The sequence below is a fragment of the Protopterus annectens genome, chromosome 8.part0 (assembly GCF_019279795.1).
Source record: "Protopterus annectens isolate FY-2018-M chromosome 8.part0, PAN1.0, whole genome shotgun sequence".
Taxonomy (NCBI): Eukaryota; Metazoa; Chordata; order Ceratodontiformes; family Protopteridae; genus Protopterus; species Protopterus annectens.
In genome coordinates this window covers 819294954-819321222 of record NC_056741.1, presented here as the reverse complement: position 1 = coordinate 819321222, position 26269 = coordinate 819294954, and the positions used below count along the sequence as shown (strand labels likewise).

The window sequence follows — 26269 nt, the reverse complement described above, 5'->3', positions numbered from 1 at the left end:
GATTTAATTACCCAAGACAGATGGGTTCTGGATATCATTCACCATGGTTACAGGTTTTATTTCCATACCTTGCCTCCTTTCAAAGGCATGCCAGACATTCCTCCTGGCTCACAAGCAAATTTCTCTGTTGCTCCAAATAGGGGCCATTCAGTCAGTTCCTGTGCCAGAAAGGGGCCTAGGATTTTATTCTCGCCTGTTCCTAGTACCAAAGAAGGGGAACACGTGGAGACCAATTTTGGATTTATCTATCCTCAACACTTATCTGGACATTCCCAAGTTCAAAATGTTGAACAGCTTTTACCTCTGCTGGGCAAAGATCACTGGATGGTAACTTTAGATCTCAAGGAAGCTTACCTTCATGTGCCTATAAGGCTAAGTTGCAGGAAGTATCGCTGGAAATTCTCATTATCAGTTCTCTGCATTGCCCTTTGGCTTATCTAAGAGTATTCACAAAGGTTCTGGCTCCAGTGATAGCTTACTTCAGGCTAAAAGGAATTCAAATCTATCCTTACTTACTGCCTGATTCTGGCTCAAGAAAAGGAAGACCTTCTACAGCATTTGGAATATGTCATAGCAGTGCTAAGATGCCTAGGGTATTCTGTGAACGAAATAAAGTCCAGTCTAGTACCCTCTCAAGACATGTGCTTTCTGGGTGTGAGACTGAATACAGCAGCCCAGATGGCCACAAACAAAAGAATCTTTCCAGTTACTTCCATCATCTATCTCTTCAGTCCGGGCTGACTGCAAGGACAGTCCTTCAAGCCTTAGGGTTCATGGCATCTTGTATTCTGGTGCTTCCCAATGCCAAACTGCATATGAGGAAGCTACAATGGTATCTCAAAATCTATGGACACAGCACTGCCAGGATTTGGACACTGTCATTCAAATAATACCTTGCATTCAAAAGGAATTTTTGTGGTGGGCTCAGGAATGTCACCTAAACAAGGGACTCTCTGTGAGATTCTAACGACAGATGCCTCAGACATAGCTTCATCTGAATGGAAAATGGATACAAGACAAGTGGCCTGCCAGACTACAGCATCTACATATCAACATGAAGGAGATGTTAGCAGTCCAGTTTGCATTAATGGCTTTCAAGGAGTTACTTCTTCCAGGGCAGGTGTTGATTCTAACAGACAACACAACTGTCATGTGGTACATCAACAAACAAGGGGAACACATTCTTACCCATTGTGCAGGCAAGCAATGATTTTATGGGAGACTCAGCTTGCAACTAACTCTTCAGGCAAGGTTTCTGCCGGAGCACAGAACTCCTTAGCAGATGTGTTAAGCAGACAAATCATGGATCCCCACGAGTGGAAACTGGATCTTCATGTATTTCAAAATTGACAGTGTCATGGGGAACTCCAGACATAGATCTGTTCGCTTCTCCACTAAACCACCAGCTGCCAAAGTTTTGGGATTTCATCACACAGCTTGGAAAGTGGATGCTCTTTCTTTCAGTTGGAAAAATCTTCATGTGTATGCTTTCCACCTCTGCCTCTTCTCCCAAAGGTGCTTCTAAAGGTCAGGCAAGACAAGCCAAGGATGATTTTAATAGCTCCAGATTGGCCTCGGCAGCACTGGTACCCATTACTGAGGAGTCTGGTAAGGAAGCCTCCATGGCCTTTACCCTTGATTCCACACCTGTTGTCTCAGAGGGACGGTCATCTGCTCAATGTCAAGCTTCACTCTCTTCATCTAACAGCCTGGCATATTCTGTTTTGAAAGACAGCAGGTCTCAACTTCCTCAACAAGTTTTAAATGTGATTATGGAAGCCAGAAGACCTAGTACAAAAATGGAAGAGATTTTTATTTTGGACTGCAGCAAAGAATTTGGAGATTTCTGAGCCTAATTTGAGTGTGGCTCTTCAATATCTTACTGAGTTATTGGACAAAGGTTTGTCTTTCTCTTCCATTAAGATTCATGCTGCAGCAATTTCAGCTCACTATGATTGTGACCCACCATTGTTTTCACATCCTTTGTTCAAGCAATTTCTTAGAGGGGCAAAGAATATAAGACCCCCTTGGGATCTCAATTTTGTGTTGGAGAAACTTACTCTACAACCTTTTGAGCCTCGGCTACTGCTGAACTGAAATACTTGTCATGGAAGACTGCTTTTTGTTGGCCATTACTTCTGCAAGAAGGGTTTCTGAGTTACAGCCCCTGAGCCTTTTGATTTTTCATAAGGATAAATCCTTCCTTTATGCCTAAGGTGGTTTCTAGTGTGGCTTTAAACAAAACTATTCATTTGCCTACTTTCTATGCAGATCCCCAAAATAAAGGGGAAAAGATTTTGCACACTTTAGATGTACACAGGCAATTATTATTTAAGCAGGACTAAGGATTTTAGGCAGTCTCAGCAGTTGTTTGTTTCTTTTGCTTTGAGTTCGCAGGGCAAGCCTGTATCAAAACAAACTATTTCTAGGTGGATTGGGTTTTGCATTGCATTTTGTTATTCCCATCATGGCAAGGAGATTCCAGCTGGGATTAGGCCTCATTCCACTAGGGCTACTGCCACTTCAACAGCATTTCTAAGGGGGGTGGCTACTAAGGATATTTTGGAGGCAGCTACTTGGAGTTCAGTGCATACTTTCTCTAAGCATTACCACCTTCCTCTCTACTCTAAGTCTAGGGCTGGTTTTGCCACAGCTATTTTGCAAGGCATGTTATCAGCTCCTGCTTCCTTCTGAATTGCCAGCCTCCCTTACCTCTGCTTTGGGATTCTGACTGCAGCAATGTGGAATGAAGAACATAGTACAGTTTTGTACCTACCATAAATGTAGATGTTCGAGGATCCACATTGCTGCCTCCTTCCCTCTGTGTTTAGGGGTGGTTGTGTAGGTGAGATTATATTCTGGTACTTTTGTATATATTGTATATATTTTTGGTGCAGGTATGTTTGGAGTTTTGGTTTTGGCCTTGTCTTTTAGGGTCTTCTGACATCTGGGGCAAGAAAAGATAGTTAGGACTGCAGCAATGTGGATCCTCGAACATCTACATTTATGGTAGGTACAAAACTGTACTTTTCTTTTATTTCTAGCCATATTGCAGGATGATCAGAAAATATTGTTTCAACTACATCCCCTTCTTCTATAACTAAACCTTCTGATACTATATAAAATAATGTATTTCAGTTCTGTATATAACCCCTTTGTAAGTCCATGATTTTTTGTCGCAAAGGTTTAACTTACCACATCTTATAACTTTTAACATTTTTATATCATTTCCTTTCTTTTTATACTTGCCTCTTAACTCACAATTACAGTCTTATGTGATTATACTATTCATATTTATCACTAGTCTAAAATCTGATAACATAAGCTTTCCCTTTCTTTACAGTTAGAATAAGCATATAATGTTATAATTCTATATATTTGTTCTTTCCATTTTAAATCTACAATGGTTAATCTTACAATTTTTGTTAAAGTTACCTCTAATATCTTTACTGTATTTCTACAGAATACGGCTATTCCAAAACATCTCTCATTTCCCAAATTCCAGATTAGCTTTCCTCCCAATAGTTTCTATGTTTGTAATCTTTCTCAATTTGTTAAAATTATTGTGCCTTCTAATATAACTACATCTACATCACATGTATTACACCACTCCAAAATTCATATTTTGCTTATTATATTCTTAATGTTATTCACATTTACAGAAAGAACTCTAAAATGTTCATTTTCCCTTTTCCTTAACTTAATTGTTTCATATATTAATAGCTAATTACTAGGCTTGCTTTCTCAAGAGCCCATCCTAAGCCTAAGAATTTTCTTTCCCAAAGGTGAGAATCAAACACTGTACTTTGTGTCTATGAGACAAACACTGTAACCATTACAGCAAGCCTCAATCTTTAGCTGTATATATTCTTTTTCATCCATTTCCTGTCTTTTTTCTTTTGTACTTATCCCTTTAAATTCTCTTTTTCTTATCCTTTACCAAAATAATTCTTTTTCCCCCTTTACTAGCTCTCAGTTTTCCTTCCTCATCACTTATTTCAGAACCTTCTTCTGTGTTTTCATAGATTCATAGATTTATAGACTGCTACTAGGGTAATGACTCAGGGGGCCTTTCCAAAGTTAGCCAAGTTTCCTGAAAAAATAATGATGTCCTGCATCCAAGTAGGATACTGGGCCAAGCACTTATAGGCTTCCTCTGTCCATAAGATACATGGGTTCCAGGCCCAGTGTAAATTTCATATTCCCCATCTACTTGTCTAGGTTGTGCTAAAACTAAGTATTAGATAACCTGACTTTATATGGATGGGAAGCCTCTTCCATAGGAGGGGCAGTCTCTGGGACACATACCTGTCTCTCCAGCATGTTTGTTTTATTTCACAGACAAAATTTAGGTCCTTAGACCTTGTTTTTCTGGTACACTTTGACTTACGAATATGTAGAAGATTCTTAAGTGTGGGGTTTGCAGATGCCTTGCAAGCCAGTAATAGATCACCCCTCAGTAAGCTATAGGATACTGAGTACAGGAAAAGGGCTTTAAGGTACTCTGCATAAGTCAGGTTTGTTACGTTTTGTATTTTTTGTATTTTTTTTTTTTTTGTAACGAACCTTTGAGATTGTTCTAGTTGCTGGATAGTCCCGGTCAGCTACATACCAAAGGGAGCATTGTATTCTATGATTGGTCTGATAAGGGTGTAGTACAGTGGCATAATGTAAAATCTAATATTTTTTTTACTACTATTATTACTATTATTTAAACATCATGTGACTGTTACCTTTCATTGTATACACTGACTTATTAAATAACTTTATGATGCTAGTTGAGTAATTCATTGTAACACTGAAGAAGAGTCTTGGAGACTTGGAAGCTTTGTTCTACATTAAAATGCTTTATATGAGACGGGTGGACCTTTGGTTATTTCATTACAGTGGGATAATGACATCTTTAGATCTAGATGCCATGCCCTTACTTATAAGCTGTACAACATAAAAGGATTTCTTCACTACTGTGGCCACCTGGTGGTCAAAGGTAAGGCTACTGCATACCTAGTTCCCTGACCACTGGGTCAACTCTTAGGGGGTATATTATCAACATAGTAATTCGTCAGGATGGTTGATTTTCCAAAGGGTGCAATTGTGCATTTCTTAGAATTGAGATTAAGACCATGACTTTGGCACCATTTATTTGTCAGAAATAGACCTTCTTGAAGAATGCTAGTGTCTGCAGGGGAGTAGATTATAACCCCCAGCTTGCAATCATCTGCAAACTGAGTCAGCCATAAACCTTCAACATTTGCTTCCATTCAGAGAAATGGATGCCAATAAGGAGTGGGACCAAGGGACCTAAGGGATTCTACTAGTGACTGACCTTTTGGTGGAGGTGGCCTGTTCTATTTTGACCTTCTGGGTCAAGTATTCCTGAGCCAGCTGGCTATCAAGCAGGTGATAAAAGGGTTTATACCTAAATTAGTGAGCTTGTCTATAATGCCTAAGTGGGTTGTTATATCAAAAGCCTTGGTCAGGTTGAGGTAAGCTGTGTGTACAGTCTTACCAACATCCAGTGCTTTGGTGACCCTCTCAAAAAAAAAAATCCACCAGATTTAATAGGCATAACCTTACTTTAACAAAGCCAGACTGTGATGGATCCAGCATTTGCAGGTTACCTATGTCCTCACTTATCATGTCCATGATGATTCTTTCCATGGCCTTAGACATGAGGCTGGTAAGATTTATGGACCTGTAGTTACCTGGATCAGTGGTTGGGCCTCCTTTGTGCAGGGGAATGACTGTAGCCATCTTCCATTCCTTGGGAGCAAAACCTGATGGAAGGCACCAGATGAACACTGATTCAAGTGGATCAGAGAGGTCATGTTTCTTGCTATTTATTAAACATCCTGAGATGTTATTGCGCCCATCGATGCAGGATTTTTGGCCTTGGAAAGTGCAGTAATGACCTGTTCATTAGTAATGGTTGGCAGATTGTGTTATGTGGTATTTCCTTTGGACTTTCAGGGGGTGAGTGGGGGAATAAATTTGAGCTGAACCTGTCAGGCAAAAGGTTGACAATGGCCTCCAGTTTAGTGTGGGTGATGCCATTTACAAAACGTTCTGTGCATTATTGTGTATTTCCTCTGAGGTTTCAGACATAGCTGCAGAAAGATTTATGGTCATCCTTTGCCTGAGAAGCTATTTTTTTCTTTAAATTTTGAAGTATTAATTAACCCTTTTAGCTGCCTGTTTAGATTTCTCAGGGAGCTTTTAGTATGTGTGGCTTTGTTCCTCCTATACTTGGCCAAGATTTTTTTCTTTTGTTGTATAACCGATTGATAGTGTGATTCCACCATGGTTGCTAACCTTTTGAGTTTGTCTAATTTTTAACATGAGTGGCCACAGGTCAGTCTATACAGCTGTCAATGTGGCTGTACAGAGTTTGTAAATAGTTCAATGAGTTCTATGGTGTTTACCAGGTTTGGGAGTGCTTCCCCCGGTTCATGGTACATGGTCAAGGATGTTTGTACTCCTGGTAGGCATATGGACCAACTGTTCCAGGATGTTGGTATTAACAAAGTTTAGGAATCACTAGGATTGTGCATTAGAAATGGTGTAGGAAACCAAATCTATAGAGGGGTAGTTGAGATCCCCCACGAATATCATATTGGGTTGAACATTGAGGGCATCTAGTACATTGAGATAGGTAGTATGGGTTTCCTGGGACATGGAGGCAAAACCTATATGTTGCAAGGCTATGGTACACACCCTATTTATGGTAAGATGCACATGTATGAGTCCCAGTGGGTCATAGACTAATTAATTTGGATGTGAGATTAGTCTTGATAGGGTGAGGTCCTCCACCTTTAGTTCTCTTCTATGCAGTAGCTGGTTTAAAGGTGCAAAAGGCATTATAACCTTGCATTGCTGGGGTGCTCTCAGTGACTTTAAACCATGTCTCCATCACTACACAGATGTCTACACTCTCCAGGGAGAGGAAGGCTTGCAGGAAGTGGAGTTTCTTGTTAAGACATATAGCACTGTGCAGTACCACCTTCCGATATTCCTTCATAGGGTCAGTTAAGTCAGTAGGTGTATCAATTTGGCATTGCTTAAAAAAGGCACTATGGGATTTGAAAAGGTCTTTGCCAATACCCAAAAGAGGGGATAAGTGCAGACCATCCCTGGAAAAGCAGCATGGCTTCTCATCCATGTCCTACCAGGCTGTCAAATATTGTACCCTCCTGGATTGTTACCAGAAGCTTAGCCAATTGTTAAAATCAATCATGTCCTGTTTGTAAGATGGCATCATCCTTGGAGAAGGTGGTGTGTTGCTCAATGCTAGGCTCATACTTGCTTGAGACTCATAATCAGCGAGTTTGATCATGTTTCGCTTCATATAGTCAAGGGAGGCACATCTTGGGTCGTTAACACCCATGTGGACTATGACAGAGTCATACTGATTCCTGTGGTTCAATGACCTGAGTATCTGTGTGACTTCATGGATACTAGCCTCGGAAAGACAGCTAACCATGTCTCTCTCCTTACTCATTCTGGTGAGAAGGACATCTCTGTGCCTCACTATAGAACCATCACTGACCAGGACATTTGGCTGTGTGCTGGTTTGTCTTAAGGGCTTAGCAGTGGAGGCATTTGATACACTTTTACTATATGTAGCTGTGGGTGGAGCTTTAACGGAATGTTTACATAATGTCTGAGGACCCTTTCTTTGATTGTACTGTGCAGAAGGCCTTAGTGTTTTAGGAAGGTTACCTGTAAGTGCCTCAGCATAAGTATTTTTATGTGTAGAGTTTTTACCCTGTGCAATAGGCGTGGTGCAAGTGTCACTGACAACCTCTACAGTATTAGGTTTGGTTGTATGAGAGAGATTTGCCTCCAGCATTAAAGTGTATTTAAAACTCTCACATATACTCTGTTTTATTAAGAATAAGTGGTTGTCAGTGCATATGAGGCAATTGCTACAATGTCTCAGAATACCCTTCTCAACCAGACTGGCCATAGAGAGAATCAGAAAGTGCATATCCATGGCCACTGATCTACTAGGGAGAAGTGAGGAAAACTTAAATATTGAACAAGTCAATAAGACAAGCAACTTGATGAGCAATGCTCAGCTATGACTAGATGCTCTAGCAGTTAAAAAAAAAAATCTGTCTTGATTGTAATGCCATAAGAGTGCAGACTGCAAACCAGAACAAAGGCACTTAAAACAATAGGCACAATAAGCTTTCACCAGTAATTCCAAGGTGAGAAGGGTGAAGGCTACCCTCTCCTCCCACAACAGTGTAGACCACAAGCCTTCCTAATGTAAAATAACTGGTTTGGAACCCAAGTGCTTAAACCAGAACAAAGACACTTAGAATAATAGGCACAATAAGTCGTTACCAGCAATTCCCAGCTCAGAAAGGGTGGAGGCTATCCTGTCCTCCTACAAGAGTGTTGACCACAAACCTTCGTAATGTACAATAACTGGTTTGGAGCCCAAGTGCTTAAATCAGAAATTAGACTCTTTCAGAATAACAGACACAATAAGCCTTTAACCAGCAATTCTGAGCTCAGAAGGGTGTAGGCTATCTTCTCCTGCCACAAGAGTTTAGATCGCAAACAACGTTCCTAATGTAAAATAACTGGTTTAGAGCCTAACTGCTTAAATCAGAACAAAGACAATTAGAATAACAGCCATAATAAGCCTTCAACAACAGTTCCCAGCTTAGAAGGGCTGAGGCTACCCTCTCCTCCCACAAGCATGCAGACCACAGACCTTCTAAATGTAAAATAACTGGCCTGAAGCCCAAGCGCTTAAACCCAAAGTAAGACACTTTTAAAATAAACACTGTAAGCCTTCAACCAGCAGTTTCCAACTTAGAAGGATGTTAGTTACCTCTCCTGCCATAAGAGAGTAGACCGCAAACCTTCCTTATGTAAGATAACTAGTCTGAAGCCCAAGTGCATACATCAAAACTAATTTTTCTTCTCTTGCTACTACTTCTAATAATTAGTCTCTGTGTTCATTTTCTTCTATCTTACTTTTATTTTCATTTTTGCAATCCATCCATAAATGTCCAATTTTGTTACATTTATAATATTTGAATTCGGTTTATTGCACTGTGTCCCATTTCCTCACAAATATAACATTTTCTTTTGCCACAGTTACTTAACAAATGTCCTTCTTTTCCACACACACACACACACACACACACACACACACACACACACACACACACACACACACACACACAAAACATATCTTGGGCTGTCCCCAGTGTTTTACAACATCCCTGTTCACCTCAGTATATCATGCTTGGTATAATCAGAATTTTTCACTTTTTATTTTTTAAAACAGTATTACAATCCCAGCCCACCAGCCCATAAACCTCTTTTGTAGCAAACTTTTGCAGTGTCAAGTACTTCTCTACATAAAGCTTTCAAATATCCGTTCAAAGTCTCTCTTTATACCTATGTTCAGAAGTTTACATGAATCTTTGTTTTATTTCCCTGTTAAATGCGTTTGCCACATAAAGATTCCATGGGTAGCAGTCTTTCTTTTTCATATTTTCCAAGAAACTTTTCCATTGAAAAATAGTCGCAGATATAATGTCACAAAATGCCTCTTTGTTAATAAGAATAAGTGATCTTACCACATTTGCTTTTACACCCAAAGGAGCTGTTAAATTGTCTCACTTCATACCTGAGCATGTCTTTGTCTTTGTCTTCTTTACTTTGAATCCTTACCATGTATTTCCGTTTTTCATTTTATTCTGCCTTTTCGCTACTCCCATTTTGCCTTCTTTTAGTTTCTGTGCATGTGTTTTCTTTTCAATCTCACCACTATTCTTCAGGATTGTCGCAGCATCCTCCTTTTGTATTTTCTCCAGAGTAAGTCATGTTAGTTCAAAGTCTGCATGTTTTGTGGAGTAATTTATGTCAATTTAATCTATATCTAAGCTGTGTAATAAGAGCCTGCAAGCATATACATGTATACAAGAACGTCATATAGCTTTTCAGCCACAGGTTATTAACAAATCAAGTGGTCAGGATAACACAGAGGTTCACTGGTTTGTTTTAGCCAAGATTGTCAGAACAGTCACACTTCCTTGCTTCCATTAGATGCACTTTTAATAGCTTCTTGATTTTTTAGCACTGTAGTGTTTTTAATTTTGTCAAGGAGATTGCTCATTGCTGACTGTGCTGTTTTAGCACATGAGAATTCAGCGGCAGCCCTGTTTAATGAGGATCTATAGAAAGAATTACTTACGGAATTTCTGAGTCCACGACAACTCGTTGTTATTTATAGCTTGTTCTTAAGTTGCATTAGGTGAAAATATTTCTCAACGTAAGACCTAAACAGTTTATTAAGAATGTTTGGAGCATTTTTGTTTACTTTCCTAGTGCATGTGGGTTTTACTCAATTTTTCAGTCAATAGTTGTAATGCTGGTGCCAGTTTATAACTGCAACACCAGTGACTGTGACTAGTTTTCCCTTTTGATCTGGAACTTTGAACTACTTGAGTTTTAAAAAACTTAAGACACTTTAAGCCTTTTTAAAATGCTTTATTTTAATTAAAGATGAAGATCAGGTCATTTCTAAAAAACATCAAACAGTCCTCTCTTTATTTATACATATTAATATCCAAGTACCATAAGGGAGGGGGTGGTTTCTTGTCAGTGGCCTGTCTGGCTTATTTAGTGAGAAGATGACAGCTTTTATATACTATTTTAATTGGTTAGTGCTTATGTCGTAGAAAAGATAGGACGTCACGTGATCTAGGATATGTTTATGTGGTTACTAGAAGCATTTGTCGAGATAGGTCTAACAACAATAGTTTGCTTGGTACCTAAGACAATGACACTTGATTTCTGAGTGTCCACAGCTTTTTCTTTTGTAGCCAGTGTTATGCTGCATACATTAGTGGTGTCTGATGGTAGCAAGAATGGGGTTTGAGAGTATTGCTAATTTTGCCAGATCACTGAAACACGTGGTTTAATGAAATACATTGCTTAACTGAGCACACCGTCTTTTCTTTTCCAGATTCCTACTTTTATGTATTGCCATACTGTCAGGTTATTCAATTCATCTGTTGCTGAAGTCAGCTGGAGTGGTGGGTAAGTACCAGCATGTCATCTCTGACATTTACTCTTTCATAATAACTGTGGGAACATGGTACTTAATAATGTATATCTTGCATGATGTGGTTGTTGAATAAGGAATAAAGTACAGTTATGTAAGACTTTTCCGTAACTATAGACATCTGACTAACCACGGTTAAAGTATTACTGACAAGTGGGACATCCTACTAGTGATATGTCTGGCTAGGATAACAGAGCCTAAGCATATTCCCTTGTACCATACATCCCACATATGACCAAAGTACACCAAAACTATAACTACAATAAGGGATGTATGGATGCAAAGAAGCTCAAGATTTTTCTTGTCCCAAACTTGAAACCAAGTGAGGCAAAAACAGAAAGGAGGCTACCAAAAAAATGGATGTCATCTAGATGAGGGAAAAAGGAAAGGCTGACACCTTGGTCAGTCACAAAAGCCATCGAAGGAGGGCGGGATTTAATACTGCAGCTGTGATTTACTGTTATGATCAGTTCTTACACAAATGTCTTATGTCCTTCCTATGATCACTGTTGCAGTATTTCTAAAAGGTGGGAAGAATCCAAAAACTTTCCAAGTTTCAAGAGGGGGAAGTATGAAGACTTGAGCTGGAATCTTACAATTCCTTGTAAGATGACATAGTGAATCCAGCTCTAGCTCTAGAAAAGGCATCGGTCTTGTAGTGGTTGGTAAAGGTAAGAATGGAAATAGCCAAGTAGCAGCTTCTTAAATGGATATAGAGTCTAGAGCTTTAAAAAAGGCAATCAAGGAAGCTACAGCTGTGGAAGAGTGAGCCTTAATCAAACCAGGCAGCTGTGTTCCTTAGTAGGAGTAACAAAAGGCGATGGCAGAGGATAATTCTTTAGAAATTGCTTGTTTGGAGACAGGAAGACCCCGTTTCTTGTTCAGAAAGGAAATGAAACCTTGGTCTGATTTTCTGATAGACTTGGTATTGTCAAGATGAAACCTAAGTTGTCAGTAAACATCTAAGAATGCAATATTCTTTCTCATTTCTCTCCTGTTTTGATGGGAAGGAAAAACGTAAGGTGGTTAATAGTTTGGTTCAAAGACAGCTCATTAACTACCTTAGGCATGAAGGTTGGGTTAGTCTTGAGGGATAACCCTATCTTTATGAAAAAAAGGGTATGGAAAGCCATGAAATCTTGCAGATCAGAAACCCTTTATGCAGATGTAAAAGTCACAAACAGGACAGCCTTCCAAGTACAAACTTTCAGTGAAGCAGAGGAAGCAGGTTCAAAAGGAACAAAGATTAACTTTTCTAAAACATAATTCAGGTCCCAAGGGGGAGAAATAGACTTCCTAGGTTGCCTGAGGTGAAGGACACCCTTTAAAAACTGTTTGACCTCAAAATCTGAAGACAAAGGTGGATCAAAAGGGAGGCAGGAAGAAATGGATGACAAATGAGCTTTAACAGAATGCAATACCAAGCCTGAGTTGAGTAGATCACACATGCAAGAGCCTAATCTTTATTCTGACACAAAATAGAAAAGCTCTTCCATTTAGAAACATTAGATTTTCTAGTCTCCTGTAAGACCTGTAGCATGTCTATGGAGAGAAAAGGTATTTAGGAGGAATCAAAATCCAGTCATCCAAAGGGATAGATTTGGAGTCCATAAGTTTGGATCAGTCAGCAGTGTCAGTGGAGCAATAGGTAGCACACTTGCCTTTGGTGCTGGAAGACCAGAAGGCTTTGGGTTCTATTCTGATTCCAGGGGGTTAGATTGCTGATACTGCAGTGCAGCATTTGGGGGGGGAGGTTGCACTTCTGAGTGTGTCATCCTATTCCCTCCCCAGAGGACACACCCATTTATCAATCTTCCATACATCTAATTTTTTTCAACATTCTTCCCCAGTTCTAAATCTAGGCATTCTCCATGCCTAAGTACTTCAATCCCTGACATTTTACTATAGCCCTTCTAGTTTTCTTATTTAGTTTTCCCTGTCTCACCTATTAGTTCTAAATTCTCTCCTCTCAACACCTCCTTCAATCCGTCATCTTCTGTGTCATCTTTCTGCACGTCAAACACAGCTTCCCATCTTAACCATTTCATCCCCTTAGCTCCATTTCCCCTTTTCCTTACATTCTGACTGGTGTATCATTTATATTAAATTCTTAACCTCTTCCCCCTAAGGAATCTGTCACCTCTTTTCCTTTTCCAGGTTATTGCTTTTTTGTCCACATTTGCCACCAGCCCTAACATTTCTTTAGCAGTTTAATGTCAAACCCAAGCAAAAACATTATCCTACTTAAATCCCCCAGACAGGGGGATAGCTGCATAAAGAAGTCCTTCAAATCTTTTCTAAATGTCTCCAGTTTAGAACAGTCCCAAAAAACATGTACCTATGACCCCTCTCGGTCTGGGCATCTCCAACATTGCACTCCATCTCCTGAAAACATTCTAGGTAGTCTGGATGGAGTATAAAATACCTATGTAGGCACTTCCAAGCAAAACTCCTAAATTGATGAACCTTCATTACATAACTAGGAGGCATCAGCAGTTGGGACTAGTCATCCATTTCTATTGCTTCTTCCATTTCTCTGCTCCATCTCTGCCTTGGCTGATCATCTGCCTGTCCCTGTATCTCCTGAATCCAATATCTTCCTACTCTGACCAGACCCTTCATTAGTCTGTCTGTTTCTCTCCTGTCTTCAATAATTTGAACTATATCTGGGGTTTGCAGGCATTTTTTATTTTTTATCTATTACCTTTAAACAACTCAGTACTTCTTGGTTAAATTCATTGTAGGTTGTCCCCTAAATGTACCTCATCTTTAATCTCCTTCCATGTTTTATATCTGTCACCACCTCATAACGGAGCCTGATATCTCACTTCCTCTTACTTGTTTTCTTCATTGCCATGTTAGGGTTTCTCTCACTTCCTCTCCTTCCTTACCTCCAACTGGGAATTAATCTCTCCCTCCATCCCCTCCACCACACCCCCCCATCCCTATTGCCATTGAGGTCCAAATGCATTCTTCATCTGTCTCAACCACTGCAATTAAGTTTTTTTCTAGGACATCCCATAACAACACAAGAAAGTCATCTCTCCTATCCCATTCTAATTACTTTTCACTGACCATATCTTTATAGTCAGCTGTATAATCCACATTTACCATCTGTATTACATTTGCCACTATGCAAGCCATTAATTCCATTTTCAAATCTGGAGCTCCTGATCCTCTCTTTCTGAGCTGTCAGGACCTACTATGCAACTCTTTGATTACCCCTAACCCAAACAAACTCTGTCCACCCCTGTTTCACTGACCCCACTCCTAGATATAAATACAGAGGAAGTAGATCAAAAGAAACAGATTTTGAAAATGGCTATATCTCCATTCTAATTCCTTTCCATGTCTGCAATTGCTCTTTTGTTTTATCATATATCCTGTTGTAGGTGGTGCTTGTAGTATTCTCATGATTCCCTTTAAGCCAAACCTCCAAATATCATTCCCCTTTCTAGAAACTGCTCACTCACTCTTTATTTCACTATTTAACAGACTGACTTGTGATTTGTATCACTTTATTGCATATCCTGAGGTCTTGCCAAAATCCTCTAGCAGCCTCCACAACACCTTAAGATCCTCCTTTGGGTGGGACATAAACACCAGTATATGTAATCTGTATATAAAGCTATTTTGTTTCTTTGTTCCCCCAAGGAAAACATTTAATATGGGAGTTTCTCTGCTAGAGATTCTGTATAAAGGGAAAAAAGCAACAGGGAGAGCAAGCATCCTTATCTCATACCCCTCTGAATTTTTACAATTCCTGCTAGCCTTGCCCTAATATTCATCCTGGCTGTAGCTCCTTTGTATGTATTCTTCATCAGCTGTATCCATTCCTCTGGAAAATTCCTCCTCCTTCAACATATGAAACATAAATTCCTAGTTAACCATATTGAATGCCTTTTCTGCTTCCATCAATACTAATTCTAGCCCCCTGACTCTCCTTAGTTGCTTCTTGCATTATCATGACAACCTTGATAAGATTACCCATTGTTCTCCTGTCTTCCACAAACCCCACCAGGTCCTTGTGGATCAGTCTTTGCAGTAATGGTCCTATTCTATTTGCTAATATTTGCTTACAGCACTCATAATCACGGTTTAGAAAAGATATGAGCCAGTAGGAGGCAGGGAACAATAGATGTTTATCGTGTTACACTGCTGCAGTCATTACACTTGGGTTATCCTGCCGTCAGGCGGTCCTTCAGTCAGCCAGAGTTCCAAAGTCTTGGTCCGGCGTCGGTTGCTGTCGCTTCTTCCCTGACGTCAGTACGCCAGGGGTATATAAGATGCAGCCGACGCTATTTTCTTCAGTCTTTCTTGCCGCATGGTGCCCAAAGCAAAAGCAGTTCGCAAGTGCCGGTCGGCCGACTCCTGAGATTTTCATTCTGAATGCAGAACCAAAGTCTTCTATAAAGCTAAGTACCCCGTTGGGGAAACTTTTTCTTGCCTCAGACTGATGTCAGTAAAAGTTAATAATTGTATTTCCTGTGGGAAGCAAATACCTCATAAGGATTTCTATTCTTATTGTATCTCATGCCCAGGCACAGACCACGACGTCACAGGTTGTCAGTTTTGTGCTAGGTTTAACAAGAGCACTATTAAACGTCAGTTTGATTTTGCCCGACATTATTTTGGCAGAAAAGTTAATTACACCATGCCGTCGGACCGGGATACACAAAAAGCGCAAAGACAAGGACAGGCATCCGAGGCCCAAAACTGACGACAAAGCCTCTTCTAGGCCATTCGCTGGTTCTCCAGTTTTCAGCAAGGTGCCTTCACAGCCCCTGACGACCACTTCTTTGGAACCACAGGCCACCTCTGACTCCCACATGGAGATGGCTGGGCCTTCGGATACACCAGATTTACGGCCTACCGAAACTAACCCTTCAGAGGGATCCGGAGCAGCTGAACAACCCTCAGCTTCAGAGGGTGTTTCCAGACCTACTCAGCTAACCATTACATCTTTTGCTAAGTCTAAAACCTCTTTAAAAACAAAGAAACAACTTCAACATTCACCAGGACAGGCCTCCATGCCTAAGAAACAGATGCTCAAAATGGCCAAAGACTTAATTACTCTGATCAGGAGGTCCCTCCCTCCTCCTGACAAAAGGCCTAGACAGGATGCAGACTATGACTCATCCGACCAGGTGTCCATCTCTTCAGATTCATCCTCAGACCAAGGATACTCGATTCTGATGCTGAGGAATCAATTCCTTCAGCCTCTCCACAAGAGGACTACTCCTTTCGGGAAACCTTACATACCATGAGGGAGCATTTCCATTGGGAGAGCCAGGATTATTCAGAATCCAAGAAAAGGCTCAGAGATTTTCTTTTATTACCTCAACACAGACCCCTTGCTATTCCGCCAGTGTTAGATATTGTGGATGATGTGTATTCTGAATCCAGTTTAAATCTTGATTCTTTACCTCCTGCTCCAGTTAAGCCAGACAGATACTACAGAGTCCCTGACTCTCACAAATTTCTTTATAAAAGTCCCGTTGCTGACCCTGAAACTATTTCCCAGGGTCCAAAAAAAATCCAGTTCCCTCTGACAGAGATTACAGAGCATTAGACAGATGGGGGAAGAAAGTATATATATCTGCAACTTTAGCAATGAGGGCCTTAAATTGCCAGTTTCACATGCTTAAATATCAGCAATATTTGATGTCTCAGTTGAAACAAAAAATGCTTCCAAATTCAGATCTTCCTAACTATAAGGAAATGCAGGATTTATTGCATGCAGCAGAACAAGTGGGAAAACATACTTTGCAATGTGGTTTTGATTCATTAGAGGCCTCCTGTAGAGCAGCAGTTACAGGGTCTGTCATTAGAAGACATGCTTGGTTAAAAGAGCAGACTTTACCAGATCATGTTAAAGCAAAATTATTGGATGCACCTTTGCAGCAGGATGTTTTATTTGGAGTTAAGGCAGAAGAGGTATTAAAGAAAATGGAGGATAAGGCAAAATCTATGCAAACAGTGAAGGATTTCTTACAGGTTCAGCCCCCTCGATTTAGCAGAAATTGGCCAACAAAAAATTGGTCCTTTCCAGTTACAGACAGACCTGAAAGCAGACATCCAAGAGGCAGAGGTCAGCCACAAGGTTCTTACAGGCCTCGGAAGACAAAACTAGCACTTCTTTCACAATTGGCATATGATCACCAAAGACAAATGGGTTCTCAATATTGTATCTCAAGGTTACAGGTTCCCAAATCTGCCACCAAATCAATGGGCAGAGGCTCAACGACAAATTACAGCACTCATGGACATGAGAGCTATTCAAAAAGGACAAAGCCTGCCATTCTGGATCTTTCTTCTCTAAATACTTACCTGGATGTTCCAAAATTCAAAATGTTGACACTACAGCAGCTTCTTCCATGCTGGACAAGACCTCAAGGAGGCATACCTGCATGTCCCTATCAGACAAAATTGCAGAAGATACCTCAGATTCTTAGCTGGTTCAATGCATTACCAATTCTCTGCAGGGTCTTTACAAAATGCAAAATGAATTCAAATTTACCCATACTTGAGAGCAAAGACATTCTTCTACAGCATCTCTCATGCCAGACAAGCAAGGAACTGACTCAATATTTCCCAACTCACAGCCAGGCAAACACTGACAACAGATGCTGTATTCAGGGCAAGTGGCCCACAGAACAAAGGCATCTTCACATCAATCAAAAGATGCTAGCTGTACAAAATGCCCTTATAGCTTTCCTCTAACCTATCAAGTTCATCTGCAAGTACAATTCCTGCCAGAAACATCATGGATATGCTACATCCACAAATATTCAGAATGATAACACAAAATGGTGGTTGCATTCGAATCAGGCCAGTCCAAAACGTAAAAAACATGAAAAACAACAAATTTTATTAAGCCACGGTAAAAGCTTTTCGTTAGTACCTTGCACTAACTTCTTCAGACAAGCAAAACATTCACACCATTACAAGTGAGTTTAAATACCAGCATTGAAACACTTAAATACGCTCCTTACACCAAAACTGTAATAATAGCAGGTTTTGAAACTGAAAGAAAAAAAACAATATTTTGATTATTAAACTGTATAAAGTAGATAAATATGTAAAATATATAATAACATAAAAATAACGATGTTCAACCTACAGCATGAATACTAATAATGGAAGAGCGACGCTTCGTCTACTTTATACAGTTTAATAATCAAGGGAGAGCAAGCATATAATCCACCTTTGGCCCCTTGCTTGGGAGTGTTTGAACACATGTGTGATGTGGACATTAGGAATTTGCTTAAGTGTAAACGACAGACCCACTTCAACATTTCCAATTATATGTATTATTACAGTTTCGGTGTATGAATTTTTTATTATGTTAATAAAGAATTGCAAATGCACCTTAGTTAGCTGTGATCTGTACCTTTAAGGAGCTAAAGGGAGAGCAAGGAGAGTGGTTAAGTGTTTCAATGCTGGTATTTAAACTCACTTGTAATGGTGTGAATGTTTTGCTTGTCTGAAGAAGTTAGTGCAAGGTACTAACGAAAAGCTTTTACAGTGGCTTAATAAAATTTGTTGTTTTTCATGTTTTTTATGTTTTGGACTGGCCTGATTCGAGTTCTTGGCTTTTGAATTAGCGGTGGTTTTCACTAGTTTGTTTTTCCGGTCTTGAAAGTTTATTTCTTTGGTGTTTTTATGTCCACCGCTTCATCGCCAGCAGGGACTATGCCAGAGCCAGGAGATTTAACTATTTTAATTAACCTTCTCACTGAGAAAGTGGAAAACTTAACGCAACATGTGGAATGTCTTTCGCAGAGTACTTCATTATTAAATGGACTTAATACTTCACAAACACGCTCCTTGCGGATGCCTTTAACTGGATCTTTGGGTTTGATTTCACCTAACGGAATTATTAATGAATCGGAGGTTCTACCTAACCTTACAACTCATTTGTTGACGCAAGAACGAGAAGGGAATATGAAGAATTTAGTAAGTGGCTGTATGAGCCCCCCAGGTGCACTTGGTTTAGCACAACAACAGAACAACATCTCGGATGGCAAAAAAGGGAAGGCATGTGAATTTTAATTTAAATGAATGGCTTAATAGGTCATTCCATTTTGGATTCGAAAACGACCGAGCTAGTAATGAAGTTATTGAACACGAGAATGTGAGTCTGCCTACTAAATTACATGTATTTGATCAAAAACTACTTAAAAGTAGAAAATTACAACTCGAGGTGGCATATTTCAATGAATGTAGGCAAGCGCACACAGTCCCTAAAGGCCTCCGATCCTGGCAATACCCAACAGGGCTAGAGGAAGGCTCTAAATTCCACCAGGATTTGATAGCCCTGTTTGATAGACATGGGAATGAGTTGTTAAACCTAATTAGTGTACATTATCAAGAGACTATTAATGCGTTGAATAAGGAATTATCCATGTTAGATGAAGGGATAAAAACTGTTTGTTTCCCAAGGTATAGATTTGAATATGAAAGGTCATATACTAGTATTGACCATTATATAACAAAGATTACCTCAACTAAAGTCAAAAAATTACAAAGAGACATTAAGGCTTATAAGGATGGTGCAGCATATCCAAAACCCCCTAAGTCTCTACCGAAACATCCAGTGAGGCCCTGTGGAGAGGGCGATATAACACCAGTTATGGAGCAGAACAAGGGGGCCAATCAAGAGAGACTGAGTCTAGAAGGAGTGGATGGAGCAGGGGAGCAGGGAGATAATATTGATAATCCAAGTCAATTTGATACAGGATTGGTTGGGGTAAATTTTCAAACACAAGCCTCGCCTCCTCAATAAACATCGAGCAGAATGACGGGAAACAAATACAAATCAAGGAAGAACTGATGGAAGATGTTAGATTTTCTAATACCCGATCAAATAAACCCTTTGAAGTGATCTATAACACAGGGAAGGACTTCAAAATATATAATTATTCAAATTTTGTTTTCTCCCAACTCCTTGTTGACATTTTAGCCAAGGGCTTAACTTTTACACCTTCTAGATGTGCTAGTGTTGATAAATCAATTTTACACCTCAAACTTTTTGTGAGAAAGTTGAACTTGGCCCTTTTATTGGGAGAAACGATCCAACCAAGGCCTATGTATCACATTCCAAGTACATATAATCCACCTTTGGCCCCTTGCTTGGGAGTGTTTGAACACATGTGTGATGTAGACATTAGGAATTTGCTTAAGTGTAAACGACAGACCCACTTCAACATTTCCAAGATTGAATTGGACTCATTGGAAGCTCTCAGTTCTTCTTCTATCAGAATAATGAAACCTGACAAAGGAGGTGGCTTAGTAGCTATGGAACAGGATGAATATATAGAAAGACTTTTAGCGATACTTTCTACAGAGACTTATAGAGAAGTATCTAAGAATTAATTGAATATTAGTGTGAACCGTGTGCGGTCATACTTTGAAGACATGTTCATTAGTGGGTCTCTGGGTATGGAAATTTACAATTTTATTTCAGTACCCTCACCACGCATTCCAGCATTATTTGGGAATTCTAAGATTCATAAAAGTATTGGTGATCCCCCTATGCGCCAATTAGTGAATGCGAGGGGTAGTATTACCTATGCAGCAACGAAGGTAGTAGACACCATCCTCAAACAATATGTATCACAGGTACCACACATAGCCAGAGATTCTTGGTCCTTTTTGGAAAAAGTTGGACTAGCTACCTTTGAAGGAAATGCCTATTTTCTGACCATTGACGTCATTGATTTATATTCTTCAATTCCCCATGAGGTAGCACTTGAATGGATTCAATTGGAGATCATTTATTACCAAGCTCCACTCAAAGTGATAGCTATGGTGAGCGAATTGTTGAATATTATTTTGACATGTAACTATTTCACATTCAATAACAGATGGTTCCATCAGTTGATTGGTGTGCCTATGGGGTCTCCGTGTGGTGCCAGTGTAGCTAATTTTGTCATGACTCATTGACAAAGAACATTTGCCTTTCCCAATAATATTATTCAAGAGAAAGTCATTCTGTACATAAGATTCTTGGATGACATTTTTATCTTGTTTAATGGCTCACTGGAAGAAGCCCAAGACCTAGTGATCAGCTTCAATAATTCGTCTGACTTTTTGAAATTTACTTGTACAATAGACATGAAGAAGATATCCTATTTGGATGTGGAACTTTATAAAGACAGAAGTCTAGGTCAGTTTGGAGCCAGAATCCATCGGAAATCAACTTTCTCTAATTCTTATCTACATTATGATAGTGACCATCCACTTCACCAGAAAAAGGCTATAGTCAAAGGACAACTTGTAAGAGCAGCTAGGATGGTGTCAAGGGATAGTGAATTTTTGGAAGAGTGTGATTTCATAGCCAATTTATTTCTGGATCGAGGTTATCCAGAAACCTTGATTGATGAGTTGAGTTTTGAAGTCAAGACCAAGAGAGCTAATGGCTATTTTTCTTCTATCTTGAGTCGTGTTGTTCCTGAATTGAGTCATTCACCATCACCTGTATGCCCTGATTCTCAGGCAAACATGTCCAGGTCCAATTTTATTTTAACTTTTAATACAGATGCCAATGACATAGTTACTATAATTAAGAGAAACTGGTGATTACTATCCCCTGAGTTACTTGGAGGTCCAATTTTTGATAAAGCCCCATTGATAACATACAGAAGGGGCCCTAACATCAAAAATATTCTGGAATCTACATGAAATTTAGTAACACCAAGATCAGGGATGTATAAATGTAATATGTGCAAGTATTGCAGATTTGTCCAGGCAGGTACAGCCTTTACAGTTAAGAACAGGAAATTCCTCATCAGGGGACGTTTCACTTGTTCCAGTATCCAAGTGGTATACCTTGCTCAATGTTCATCATACCCCAGTTTTTACATTGGCAAGACTGAGAGGAAACTCCAGGAAAGAATGTATGAGCATTTGTATGCCATAAGAAGAATGAAAATGGACAATGCTTTGGCTATGCACATTCAGAACAACCCAAACCATGAGTTTACATTTATGGTTATAGATCAACTGTATAATACCAATTCTTATGGACCTGAGACATATAGATTAGAATGTAAAGAGCAATTAAGATTGGAAGCACATCGCCCCCCTGGTCTCAACAGCTCGTTATCCATTAGTTGTTTTTTAAAACTTAAAAGTTTGAAGAGGTGATTAGCTGTTTATTCTCAAAATTTTTTTAAATTGAGAGTCAAAAAATGAAAAATGAGAGTCGACAAATTAATGGTTTTATAACTCTTTATTAGTCAACAGTGGTGGAGGGTTAATAGTATTCAGTTATTGTTATGATTATACATCATGATCACTATTTTACAATATATTTTATTGAGTCATATTTTATTATTTAGTAATTTTAGGTCTAGATACGCTAACTTTTAGACCTGTTTTATTTAATGACAGTATTAAACTTATAGTAGAGTAGCCTAAATTTATGTTATATTATATGTTATATGTCATATTTTATATTTCTATACTTTTATTATTTAGTGAGATATGATTAATATTATATTATTATTTTTATTTTCCTTGGGTAGCTGTTCTAGTTATTTAGATGCTTAGGACAGTATGCATTAATTTCATTATATTTATTATAATCATTACATTACTTATTTTACTTGAAAGCAGGCAAGATACAATGTATGCATAGGTAATTTTTGATTAGGAAGCGTCGCGCTTCCATTATTAGTATTCATGCTGTAGGTTGAACATCATTATTTTTATGTTATTATATATTTTACATATTTATCTACTTTATACAGTTTAATAATCAAAATATTGGGTTTTTTTCTTTCAGTTTCAAAACCTGCTATTATTACAGTTTCGGTGTATGAATTTTTTATTATGTTAATAGAGAATTGCAAATGCACCTTAGTTAGCTGTGATCTGTACCTTTAAGGAGCTAAAGGGAGAGCAAGGAGCGTGGTTAAGTGTTTCAATGCTGGTATTTAAACTCACTTGTAATGGTGTGAATGTTTTGCTTGTCTGAAGAAGTTAGTGCAAGGTACTAACGAAAAGCTTTTACAGTGGCTTAATAAAATTTGTTGTTTTTCATGTTTTTTACATTTTGGACTGGCCTGATTCGAGTTCTTGGCTTTTGAATTAGCGGTGGTTTTCGCTAGTTTGTTTTTCCGGTCTTGAAAGTTTATTTCTTTGGTGTTTTTATGATCCTGATTGCCCCAGACTGGCCACGCCAGCACTGGTACCCAATCTTAAAGAACTTAGCACAAGGTCTACCATGGATTTTGCCTCAAATCCCACATCTTCTGACTCAGCAAAACAATCAGATACTTCACAGCCAGCTCAAGACTTTAAACCTGGCTGCATGGCAGATTCCTTGGTCAAGCAAGCAATGCCTCTCTCCAAAGCTGTTATGGATGTCATTCTGGAGGCCAGAAGGCCTAGCACCAGGAAAGCCTATTCAGATAAATGGAAGAGATTCTGTGCCTGGAACCAGGCTCACAGCCTTGACCTCTTGTCCCAAATATTCCTCAGATACTACAATATTTAACTGAGATGCTGGACAAAGGCCTCTCATTTTCATCCATTAAGATCCACGCCTCTGCCATCTCTGCTCATTACAACACAGACCCACCAATTTTTTCTAATCCTTTGCTAAAACAATACCTCAGAGGGGCTAAAAACATAAGACCGCCTCATAGAGCACCAACTCCAACTTGGGACCTCAACTTCGTCTTGTAAAAATTAACTTTACCTCCTTTTGAGCCAGCTAACTCAGCAGACTTAAAATATGTCTCTTGGAAAACTGCTCTGCTCCTGGCAATAACCTCAGCATGAAGAGTTTCAGAATTACAGGCACTAATGGCAGTGGAACCTTTCATCATTTTCCACCAAGACAGGGTGTCTTTAAGAACAAACCCTACTTTTATGCCAAAGGTGGTATCAAGTGTGGCTCTAAACCAAACTATTCACTTGCCAACTTTTTATCCAAATCCACAATAAAGGGGAGAGACTTCTGCATTCCTTGGACATACACAGGCAGTTATGCTTCTACTTGGACAAAACAAAAGCTTTCAGGAAAACTGAGCAATTGTTTGTAGCATATGCTGCAGGAGCACAGGGAAAAGCCATTTCAAAACAGACCATTACAAAATGGATAGGGCACTGTATACGTTTCTGCTATAAACAACATGGGAAAGCTGTACCTAACAGCATTAGATCTCATTCCACCAGGGCAACAGCCACTTCAACTGCCTACCTCAGAGGAGTACCTACCAAGGACATTTTGAAAGCAGCAACTTGGAGTTCTGTACATACCTTCACCAAGCATTACCATCTGCCTCTTTACTCTAAATCCAGGGCTGGCTTTGCCACTGCAGTGCTGCAGGGCCTTATAGCCACCCCTAATGCCTTATAGAACCAGCCACCCAACCTCAGCTTTGGGATTCTACCCAAGTGTAATGACTGCAGCAGTGTAACACGATGAACATAGTACAGTTTTGTACCTACCATAAATGTAGATGTTTGAGTGTATACACTGCTGCAGTCTAGGTTACCCTCCCTCCTTCCCCTCTTCCTTGCTGGTACTTACCTAGGCCTTCTACCCTTTGCTACCTATGGGGAGTATTTGCTGGTAACTGAAAGTTTTTGATTGCTTTTCTTATGTACGTTTTATTAGCAATTTACATTGCCTACCTTTTTGGGGGCACCTGACATCTGGGGCAAGAAAAACTGAAGAAAATTGCGTCGGCTGCATCTTATATACCCCTGGCACACTGACGTCAGGGAAGAAGTGACAGCAACTGACGCTGGACCAAGACTTTGGAACTCTGGCCGACTGAGGGACCGCCTGACGGCAGGATAACCCAAGTGTAATGACTGCAGCAGTATATACACTCGAGCATCTACATTTATGATAGGTACAAAACTGTACTGTTCTTTCCTTCCTTTTGTATGACTACAATTATCATCTCTCCTCATGAGCATGTCAGCTTCTCCTCCTTCAAGACTTCATTAAGTAAATCTACCCAATCTTTAATGATTTTTTTTCCTTTAGCAGTTCCCATCACTTCCCAGTGACTTATCTTTGCTCATCTTAAGCCAAAGTCCTTTCACTTCCTTTTCCAACCCATCTTTTTTCTCTTCACTTAATATCACTGTTCTTCTTTCGTACTTCTATCCTTCCTCTCTAGCACTACCTCCGGTCGCTATTGGTTCCTCTTTGTACAGTTCTCCATAGTATTCCCTAAATGTTTCCAAGATTTCTCCTAGTTCCATTACTGTTCCTTCCCCTTTCTTGCATATTTCAAAACATGTTCTTTCCACCTCTGGGTGTCTTAATCAAATTGCCAGTATCTTACTTGGCCTTGGGCTTTTGTTAAAAAAAAAAACTCTTCTACCACTGCTCTTTAGTTCCAGATCCATTCATCATCCCAGCTTTGCATAATTTGCCTAATTTCCTTATCTTTAACAGAAGCACCTTCTATCCTTTCCTTTGTTCTGCTCTGTAAGCTTACCACCTCCTTAACATCTCTTATCTATTCCTCATCCTGTCATTTTCTACTGTTTTCATCCTGCATGGAACCACTTCCCTTTTTTGGCATTTTTCTCCAACCACTGTTCCCTAAACTCTCACCCCAAAATTCTAATAATTTCCCTTCTAACTCACTGTGCTGTCTTCTCATTCTCTAACAAGGCCGTTGGGAATCTCTAGTGTTTCTGTAATCTGATTTTTTCTCCCATTCTCAGAAGTAACTTCAGCCTGTCATGTTCTGAAAATATTAAGTGGTCTACCTTCATCTCCTTAACCCAGTGGGCATTTTCCCACGTAATATATATCCTGTCAATTTTTGACCAAGTCCTATGCCTCTGGGATTAATTTGTGTATCCTACTCAACCTTTCTCTCCCTGTTTTATTAACCAGGTGTCCAGCAATCCCACAGAGTCTATAAAATGCCAAAATAATTTCTCCTCACTAGAACTTTTTTTTTCTTCCTGGCAGCTCCATCCACTTGGCTTCTTGCTACTGCCATATTCCAGCCCCAAAGGACAAGTCCATACTACTTTCTGAAACTTTAGTTCTCAACAGTTATCTCCCTCAATTTCCTCTTTGGCATTGCTGAAGAAATATATACCCAATGGATAGTGAATTTCAGTCATTATATACATCCCGTAACCCCTGCGTATCTGCCATTTATATCTTCTGTCTTATCCATAATTTTC

At 39.4% G+C, this 26269-nt stretch overlaps 1 protein-coding gene across 2 annotated transcripts in view; it reads left to right on the top strand.

Annotated features, from left to right (window-relative positions):
• SLC38A5 (solute carrier family 38 member 5) overlaps positions 1-26269 on the top strand; it is a 776684-nt gene that overhangs the window by 348412 nt on the left and 402003 nt on the right. For both annotated transcript variants that reach the window (XM_044080289.1, XM_044080288.1), the window contains one exon: positions 10994-11067. In XM_044080289.1, coding sequence (XP_043936224.1) covers positions 10994-11067 — 74 coding nt within the window. The remainder of the gene's footprint in view (positions 1-10993; positions 11068-26269) is intronic.